A 10,953-nucleotide genomic window follows, 5' to 3' on the forward strand; every position below is an offset into this window, starting at 1 on the left:
ATATAATATGAACCAAAAGCAACAGCAGCATTTCAACTTCAGCATTTTTAATACCATGAGATTTCCAACACAAGAAGATGATATAACCCATCACAACAATTTCAGCAACACCGATGAAACTGCTCTTACCATTCTCCACAATCCAAATGCAAATGTAAACAGAGAAAGACAACATATAGCAAACCCAGTACAAGAAGAAACATGATTCCGTTGCGAAAACTGGGATGGGAACTAACACGAAGTACAAACCCTTTGCCTTTGGCCTACATAAACAAGCAGAACATAACAGGCAACGTATGAGAAACAGTTCTTAGCCATCCAACTTAAATTCTAGAACAGAACTCGATCCTAGATATCATCAATCCCGGGGAACAACGTATATCGACCCAACATGCATCAGTGTAGAACAGGACTAAATTAGAGGGGAAACATATGTCATGTAGCAGATACACAAGGCAAGATAACAGAACCTAAATCAGCAGAGGAAACTAGCTAAATACGAAAAACTTCACTCATACGTAAAGCATACTTCTCCTGAAACAACAACTAGAAAATCTGACTGAAAGTCGTCAAGCGAAATATGAAGCAACAATGTAAAAGATTATGGCTAGTACACGATAGCAATTGATGGCCAAGCTACAAGGAATCACCGTCCTCTTGATATTGCTTCATCCAACTCATCATGCGTGGAGGGGAACAACTCTATGTATCGACTTCCAAGCGTCATCCTATCCTTGGCCATAGCTGCCTTGGAGTCTTCCGCACTTGCAAACTCCACAAACCCTTCCCCAGTGGGCCTCCCTTCCGAATTCATTGTAAAATGAATTGAGTTCTCAGACAACACATAGTCCTTAAAGAAATCCATTATATCATCCTTGCCAACTGAAAATGGCAATCCCCTCAACCGCAATACCCCCGTGTGCTCCGCTGAGTCCTTCCCTTCATCATAAGATTTGGCCCTTGGGGCATTTCTGCGAGGGGAACCACCACGAGAATCAGAAACTTCTTGTGCTATTGCCTTGTAATATTCCTGCCTTTTACTTCTGAACACTTCAACATATCTCCTGCCCATGTTGTGCCTATTCTTTTGAAGGGCAAAATCAACCTGGAGAGGATACCCCAAAACACAAAATGCTTCCCCAGTGAACTTGCTATTCTTGTGGACAAAAAGAACATCAATGATGTCAAGACCATGGAAGAACTCAGCAACATCAACTTCCGTGCAATCAAATGGTAGACCACGAAGCTTAACGACAGGGAAAGGCGGAGGCTGTCCAACATATGCATAAGGAGTAGGATTGTACATATAACTTGAGCCTGGGGAGGTTCCATAGAATGAAGATCCTGGCTCGCCTAGCCGCTGACGCTTTGAGCCCATTTCACGGCCATCACCACCATCAGAAAATTTACTTTAGTCCCCAGTGGCAACAAAAGCAACAGAGGAGAAGCACACTCATCAATACTCACATATTATAAAGAATCATGACTAATTACTCAACTACACTAATAAGCATTCCAATTTTCCTATGCCATGCACCAATATCTCCTAGTAGTTGGGTAGCTTTTCTTCTTTCTAGAAAAACATTCTCATGCACTTTCATTAAACCACAGCTTTTATATCACAAAATAAACAAGTTAGACTTAAAATAGAACCTAAAACAATAGTATTTGCATTAATATAGACTTCAAGATTTAGAATCCATTACGTACTGTTTAGAATACTCAGTAATATATTCTCTTAGCACTTTCATGTTCTTTCTGTGGATGTGGGAGAATCAATTCTCTACATTGCATCTCTCCTTGTGTTTCTTCCTATACATCAGTTGTTTAGAAACAAGAAAACATGTGCTACTATAGTGATACCATAAATACATATAGACGCAAACATCGACATCATTCCTGAATATCAAATTTCCATACTATGTGTATTATAGGTTGTCGGACGATAACCACAATATAATGCTCTGCCTTCACAAATTCCTCAGCCCACGAAACAGCCTCACCTAGCTATATACCAAAGTAGATTAACAAGCAGTGGTTGTGCACTAATTCCTAATTCCTTTCCCAACGTGGAACACTTGCAAATTGCAATGAATCACACTAAACAAGCCAGTATACAAACAATGCACCAGGACAAATGTAAAGCTACAAATGCCCCTTTTAGTTTTTTATTACGGTGGTAAATCATTCCTGAGTTAGAGACAGGGTGGGATAAGGGGTGGAAAGTAATACAACGTGAACTCAAGACTAAATTATTGGGTTACAGTTAGTATTACTTGATTCAATTTTCATTTTTTATTGAAAAGAAGTTGAAGTTCATATTACTTAATAGAAACCCATAAATGCTACAATTTACTAACATGCATAATAAACAGGTTGAGTTAGTCGGAAACACGAAAATAACTTGCTAACTAGTATTATGAATATATTATTTTTTCCCGTCATTTATTGATACAGGATCAAGTCTTCCAAGTTTTTTCTAAGCATATGCGTCAAGTAAAGGACCTTTGTATCAGAAATAAATCACTTAATCTTAAATACATGTAGTTTGAAAGTCAATAACACAAGACGGGGCCAAAAAGAAGCTACAGAATTACACTTCAGCACTACTTGACACAGATTCGTAATAATGCTGCCCAAAAACATAAGAGAAAAATAGGTTGGGTTAACGTCATCCACAAATAACCCAATTTTGACACGACAAAACTGCCTAAGTATCTTCCATTTCTTAATATACAATGTACTATTCCTTTAATTTTGTATGATTTCTCTAGTATCAGGATAGAGGTCGCACTTGGTGCGATGGCAAGTGCCTTCGCCCATGAGCGATAGGTCTCGGGTTCGAGACTTGGGAGCAGCCTCTCCATAAATGGGGGTAAGACTAGCCGACATTCACCTCTCCCAGACCCTGCGTAAAGCGGGAGCCTTGTGCACTGGGTACGACCTTTTCTCTAGTATCAGGATGAAGTGGATTTTGATTTTATAAGGAATGTATGAGTAATAAGTTTGGATAAATATATGTGACACTTAGTTTTCCACTTTTAATTCAAAATATATGTGGAGTCGTGGACCAACCCAAACATGACATCACTAATATACATGGTAGGTAAGTGTAAAGTCACTCCTCTCAACTAACAAAAGAGAAGCCGGATTAGGGTTGACAAATGTTTGACAACATAAAATGACAGGAAAAAATCACCACGGTCTAACATAACTTGGAAATGAGGTATGTAAACTGACCCAAACATGACATGATCAATGAAGAGGTTAAGCAAATGTTGGGTCATCTTAAATGGTTGATAAGACAAGTTGGGTAGAGTTCTTACTAGTATGATATTCAACATGAACCTAAAATGGTACGGGTATAACAAGATACAAATGCAACTTGGAGCTTCCCTTAGGTGCGATAGGTCCGGAGTTTAAAACACACCCTTTGGGTCTGAGGACCTTGTGCTACTAACTTATAAATTTTAGGAGTGGGGAAACAACGTAAGTGTAAAATTATAAACTAAAGATAAATTTTCCATGGAAAAACCATATCTGGTTGTTGGAAAATAGAAAAAATAGGATATTTCCTAACATAACAACCGGAAACTTGCAAATACATTTTTGTATTCCATATTGAATCTCAGAATTTTATATTGTTTTCTTCCATCACCCTGGACAACTACCTTAAGATTTAAATCATAACAGGTACTCTCTAACTGGTTTCGGCAACAGGTACTCTCTTACTGTATTAATTAGGTCAAACATTTTATTCAGGTCTTAAACAAACCCTCGAAATTATTTCAGTTGCGACTAACTTAAGGGTTTTGATGACATACTTCCACATCCTACGTTCCGCCTTAAAGCGCTTATCAATTTCAAAACAAGGGAAATAATCAGTACTTGCTCAAATAGAAAAGGTTCCCCGCAGGCCCAAATAGAAACCAGAAAAATATTGTCAGTCCTGTAATAAAAACAACGTTTGCTAATTACAAATTACCAGCAAGCATTTTATTGACGTAAGGGTTTTCGATATCATCCATAACTAGCTAGACCATAAATTTGTTGAATTTTCTTCGAAATCGAGCATACGGGGGCAAAAAAAAAACAATCCCAGAACATTAAATTGAAAAACTAATTTAGTTCTAATCCTATCATTTATGTTGTTCAACCCCAAATAATCCATAAAATTTCGGGAAAAAATGAACTTATTATTCTGGGCGTCATCTAGTTTATACTAACCCACAATTAACAAGAACAACAGAAAGAAATCGACTAATAAAGGCCATCGGTAGAAATTATTAGAGAAAAGAACACTAATATGAATTTAAATAACCTAAAAAATGAAAAGATGAGGAATCATTGTAATAGTAATAGAAGAAGAAGAAAGGGAAGAAATTGGAATAAAGGATTACAAGGAAGGGAAGGGAAAGTGGAGTTACCCTCTGTAGAACATGTTCCTCGTTCGTAAGATTGTATTCGCCGTCGTCTGGTTACACCACACTTGATGTTTTCTGTCTCCGTCTCTGTCTCTTAGCTTCGTCTACATAGTACGAGAAATGAGAGCCCGTCTATATGTCGACCAAACAAGCTCACAATTTTTCCACATGAAAGCCATTTTATTTAATTTTTTTTTTGTTATTACAAGCGATATTATTAAGGATTAAGTAATCTCCAAATCTTTTAAGTATCATTCAAAGTTGGTTTTAACGTTCTTTAACATTTCAAACAAATACTCAACCTATTGGAAATGTCGCATCCGTTAAGTCGCAGTTAATTTTCTGTTAAATTAAATAAACTAATTTTGTCTCCAACATCAATAGAAAGTTATAGAAGCATGGCTTCCACCAAGTAATGGTCATCATCGCCCCTTTCACCCATCACATCCAAACCCAATGTATAGCCACAAACTCCACCCTACAACTCCAGCCACAACATCGAGAAGAAGGTCAAGGAGCTTCTTGCTGATGTTGGGCTCTATCCTGTTGGTGACACCTGCCCAAATGGGCCTCCTGCCGTCGCCACATGCCCAATTGGCGTTGTCACTTGCCCCAAATGGGTAATTCTCATGCTGCCTCCTGCCCAAATGGGCATCCTGCCACTTCCCCAAGTATCATCCCAAGAGACAACCCCCTTCACACGCCTTCAATACTGGTCCATGATCTACCGGATATCCACAAGTACGTACTCACTCAAATATTATTAAACTACTTACCTCCAAGATAGAATCGAGGAAAACTGCTAGACAGATACTCTCCAGAAGGGAAAGTATGGTACTTTATTGCAAATTATGTCTCCACTCGTTGACTCTCGCCCAAAATATTGTGCACTCGTTCTACAGATGGACACTATCAAAATACCTACCAGAGTGGAAGAAGCCTTGAAAGATTTGAAATGGACAGAGGCAATGCAAATTATGATGGAGTCATTACAAAAGAATAATACATTGAGTGTGGTTACACTTCCTAAAGGAAAAAAAAAATCAGTGGCATGCAATTGGGTGTTTACTATCAAACATAGGGTTGACAGAACAATTGATAGGTACAAGGCGAGACTAATGGTCAAAGGCTACACACAGACCTTTGGTGTTGACTATCAAGAAACTTTTGCTCCTGTCACAAAAATGAATACCATTTAATTTTTTTATCTCTTGCTGCTAATTTTGATTGGCCTTTAAAGACAGTTTGATGTAAAAAATGCATTTCTGCATGGGGATTTAGAGGAAGAGGTCTACATGGACTTTCCACCAGGATATGACACTCCAAACTCCAATGGGAAAGTGTGTAGACTTCAGAAGGTGTTGTATGATCTTAAGCAATCGCCCAAAGCATGATTCGGAAGATTGACTCAAGCGATGCAGGTACTAACAGAGGAACTCATATCATACTTTATTCAGCAAGGATGGTAAAGTTACTTTACTCATTATATATGTGGATAATATGATTGTTACAAGTGATGATATGAATGAAATTGAATAGTTACAGGGGTACTTGGTTTCCGAGTTTGAGATGAAAGACCTAGGGGGACTTAAGGCATTGAGGTTGCTACATCTTGAGAAGGGACATACTTGTCATAACGTAAGTATGTCTTGGACTTGTGCAGAATCATCACCTTGCAGTCTATCAAGATCAAGTTCCAACAAATAAGGAGAGGTATCAAGGGTTAGTGGAAATATTGCTTTACTTGTCACTTACTAGACTAGACATTGCTTATACTGTAAGTGTAGTGAGTCAGTTTATTCATGCACTGAGTGAGGATCACATGGCAGCAGTAATGCAGATCTTAAGCTATTTAAAGGGAGCTCCAGGACAAGGTTTAATGTACAGAAAGCATGGACACATGGAGGTGAAAAGATATGATGATGCAAATTGGGCTGGGAATATTATTGATATGCGGTCTACATCAACATATTTTACATTCGTAGCTGGTAATCTGGTGACTTGGAGAAGTAAGAAACAAAGTGTGGTGGCAAGGTCATCAGTAAAAGCGTAATACAGGGGATGACACATGATATTTGTGGACTTTTGTGGATTCATATTCTTTTTAATGAGATAGGCTTTAAACCTAAAGGGTCTATGACGTTGTACTATGATAATCAAGTAGCTTGGAAGATATCTAATAATCCGGTGCAGCGTGATAAAACTAAACTTGTGGAGGTGGATAGACACTTCATAGAGGAGAAGCTTGACGTTAAGCTGGTGACATTCCGTTTGTAAAGATAGAAGAACGGTGATGTTCTAACATATGTAGTTTCTGCTAGTAGGTTTCATGACTCACTCGATAAGTTGGGCTTAGGGGATATCTATTCACCAACTTGAGGGGGAGTGTGGGCGTAAGTCAACCTCGATAAGTTAGGAGAATAATTATTTCATCTTCATGTTATGCAATTCATCTTCATCTTGATTAACTGTAGTTCCATAAAAAACACATTCACTTAACTCCATGTTGTGCAATTCAGGGAGCATTTCATCTTCATCCACAACAATCTCCTCTTCTTCCTCTACTGGATCCATCATTAATAACTGCTTATGGTGGCCTTTATGTCCTTTCACCCATTTTTCATCACAGAACCAACACTCACATTTCTCTTTTTTTCTTTGTACTTCATCAGGAGACAACTTTTTCACAGATAGAGTATTAGTTTTAACTTTGGTGTTTTGGAAATTGGACTAAAAAGTAAGGGTAAATTTAACATTCTGGCATAATCGAAAGGAACCAAATTTGAGCTCTCTGAGCTTAATGTCTACTTGCATATCATAACTATAACATCAAGTATAGTAGAGGGTTGCAATAATTTGACATCGTACTTCAACTTATGCTCTATAACCATCCAAAAACAACTCTTAAGTAAAATTGGTCCAACACCAAAGGATCTATTGGCCTAAAACTCCATAATATAATCTTTTAATATACTTGTTTGACGTAGCTTAAACAAAGTCTCAATGCTATCTTTAAACATAAAAGGCCCAAATTACTGGCAGAAGGCTTTGGTAAAATCTTCCCAACGAGGTGTGCTATACAAAGAATCATGCCATCGAAAACCACTACAAGGCTTCATGCTCCAAATGAAAATAAACCATGAGCACTTTTTGGTGATCAGGTGTGCCATAATATAAGAAGTACTGCTCCACTTTATATATCCATGCCACATGATCATCACCATCCACGAAACGAGAGAAATCCACTTTGTGCTGCCATTGAGGACGGTTTGGTTGAACTCCAAGGTCACCGATATCACGAACTAGATGCTTGCTAGGCCATGTCACGAGTATCAAGAGACTAATGACCAGTACCATGTGGATCTGGATCATCTGGTGGAGGAACTTTTAATTCATAGTCTTGTATGTTCAAATGAAGGGAGACCAAATCCCCTTAAGTCATTTGTTTGATCCTAGATTGCTTTCAATGAAGACATATTCATTTAAACTAACCAGATCCAGATACAAATAAGACTCTTAAAGTGGGAAAGCAGATGGATATGACTTGAATACATACTGGAGAATGCATTAAGTAATAGATCTATTAACTTAGAAAACAAACAAAGAGTTTTGGGCAAGATTTCACCTTGTATGGCAAGGTTGAACTTCTTGCAATTACTTCTCTTTGAAATTACAAGGTTTATATGCTAAAAAAGGATGGATGGTAAACAAGTTTACACAAGGGAATCGATACTACGCCACTAAAGGATATAACAGAGCTTTAAATTGAACAATACTTAGCTTGTCACTAAAAAGGATTGAATATGGGTTGATTTTAGCTTTTGAATGCAAATCTGGCTTGAGAGTAGAGTTTGTATGTTTGTTTGTTTGATTGGTTGAGTGTCCTTGTCTCTGGGGCCTCTTCCTCCTTTTATAGGCGATTTAGCCCGACTGTTGTAACTTTGTTCTTGCCCGAAAGCACTTGGAGGGTAGTGAGTCATTAGCTTTTTACTTGGAATGCCACTAGAAAGTGTTCTTTGGCTGGTAGTAGGTTAGTCTCCATCACTTGTCACTTCAATAGTAAGCCCGTGGCTTGCATTTGGCTGAAAAGGCTTCAATTTGCCTTTGGGCTCGGTGTTGGGCTTCGAGCAAGTCTCCTTTAATTAAATAATCTTGGGCTTTTCTTCATCTAAGTCCGATGTTCAAATATTAACCCAAACAGAACCAACTCCAGTGAGGAGCTTCTTCCCTATTTAAAATTGACATGTTCTATGGAAGATTCCAGTGCAGTAAGACGATCGCCCATGACTGTGCCAGTCGTGGTGGTGTGGCGGGGCATACAAGAAGGGAAACTAGGAATCAAAGGATGATATCAATGATATGACCTAAGTTCCAATTCCTAATTCAACCTTGACTAGCAGTAAGATCAGAGGTGAAGGGTGAAAGGAAGGAAGAAGAAGATAGAGCTGAGCTCCCAATTTTGTAATATAATTTTTTTATTGAAATGACCGTTGCCTTCCCACTAACAAAAAAAGCACTTATACAACTCGAGCATACATTTCTTGCTAGCTGACAATTCTTAAGAACCTTAACTAACCAACTATTAAAACCTAATTTAATCCCCAATTAAGTGATTAAGCTAATCACTTATTACAATCCTATCATATGCATATGAACGAGTCATACCTTCGAAATGATTATAGTCAAGGGATATCATCTACAGGGTTAAGGGCTGGTTTGGCATTGTGGAAATTATTTGAAGAACAGCTTTTAATAAAGCTGGGGTTAAAATTGTGTTTGGTAAATGAAAAAAAAAAGTGTTTTTTTTATCAAAATCATGGGTCCAAAACAGCAGAAAACAGAAACAGCTCTACTTCTGCTTCTGAAAACATCGGTTTTTTTTTTTCACAGCATAGCAACTCCAAATTAGCTCTAAGTTCCCCATCTCTCTTGTTTTGCTACCCATCTCCTCCATCATGGTTAACTTCTTGATTTTTCTAGGTACAAAACCTGTTAAATATATATATATATATATATATATATATATGTGCTACGGAGAAAGATACAAATAAATACTTATGTTTGGTCTTTTCACTTAACTGGATATTCAATTGTTAAACATGGTATTCAATCACCAAAAGTTTGTTGACATGTGCTTACCTGATAGCTGGTTATGGCTAAGATCAATTTCTTGTAATGCAGATAACTTGAATGTTATGAGAATGACTAAGCAACAGTAGGTGGTTAATTATATATTCTTCTGCAGTTCCGAGACTTATCTTGTTTATGAGCATATTAAGCGTTAAAAGTCCAGAGATTTGACTACTGGACAAAGACATGTGCATAGAAATATAGAAAGATAAGAGTTTTCAGCATCTTCATGTTAGTTGGAACTTGGAAGGCAAGCAGATATAAAAAATAATCTGTTGTGAACATTGGCCTTATCATATAATGGTACATAATGCCACATTAGTTAGGAGCCGTTTAATAACCATTTTGTTTTCAGTATTTAGTTTTTTATTTTCACTTTTTTAAAACCCTTGTTGGTACCACACATATTGGGCCTCAGACCGTGACACATTGGGCCTCAACATTTAGGCCTCAACATTTGGGCCTCATTACCCAGCCCATAATTATGTAAAAGGAGGAGCCCATTATTCTATAAAAGGGGACTCATCCCCCCTCACAAATCGGACTCGGTGAACCCAACAGAGGGCAATACCCTCACAAACATAACAACACTCTCTTCCTCATGGGGACTCCCCTTGAGCTTGTAATCCATATATACAGTTACAAAGAAATACAATCAACATCAGTGTGGATGTAGCCCAAACATTGGGGTGAACCACGATACATCAGGTGTCTTTACATTCTTGCAGATTCACGGTCGGATTTACGTTGTTCCAAGACCCCTCCGGTTTTGTGAATCAACATTTGGCGCCGTCTGTGGGAAACGACACGAAAAGCTATGTTGGTTCTCTTTCATTTTTTTTCATCAAACCTCACAACCTCCACCGTGAATCTGCAAAAACCGAAGAACCAAACACCTGCACAGTCACTGCAGAATCCATGCCTTCCGTTCCAGCTCCCTGTCATGGCAACAGCTATGAACAAGCTTCACATTCCCAACTCTTTCCTCTCCTCCTACTCCTCCAAACTGAAGACCCACCTGAGATCCTCTGCTCTCAACACTCTTAACAAAGCACATCATCCCAGCCAATCAAAAGACTTCCCTTCCACGCCATTTCTTCTGCTACAACTCACTCTCACTTCCTCGACCTCGCTTACACTTGGAGAGCGCGTGATTCACACCACCCATCGAGAATCTCTCCCTCCGGCGCACATGACTCTTTTTCCCACTACGATCGGCGTTGTTCATCAATGTTCCAGAAAAGGGATTGTTTGGTACGATGAATGCGAGAAGAAGTGGTGGAAATTTCAAGGGAAAAGATGTCTCGGGAGTAAGTAGCCCTAAGATTGAAGATTTGAGTCATGGTGTTGCAAACGTTAGCCTGGGCTTGGCCGAGGAGAATGGAGGGTGGGAGGTGAT

At 38.5% G+C, this 10,953-nt stretch overlaps 1 protein-coding gene across 1 annotated transcript; it reads right to left on the reverse strand.

Annotated features, from left to right (window-relative positions):
- Positions 1-400: 400 nt before the first annotated feature.
- LOC103407518 (uncharacterized) lies at positions 401-4,643 on the reverse strand. Its single transcript, XM_008346440.4, has 2 exons — positions 4,428-4,643; positions 401-1,409 (listed from the first exon to the last, which is right to left on the reverse strand). Exons 1-2 carry the CDS (start codon positions 4,439-4,441, stop codon positions 647-649), a joined length of 777 nt encoding a protein of 258 aa, XP_008344662.3. The 5' UTR covers positions 4,442-4,643; the 3' UTR covers positions 401-646.
- Between the last annotated feature and the right edge of the window lie 6,310 nt (positions 4,644-10,953).

The sequence above is a fragment of the Malus domestica genome, chromosome 11 (assembly GCF_042453785.1).
Source record: "Malus domestica chromosome 11, GDT2T_hap1".
Lineage (NCBI taxonomy): Eukaryota > Viridiplantae > Streptophyta > Magnoliopsida > Rosales > Rosaceae > Malus > Malus domestica.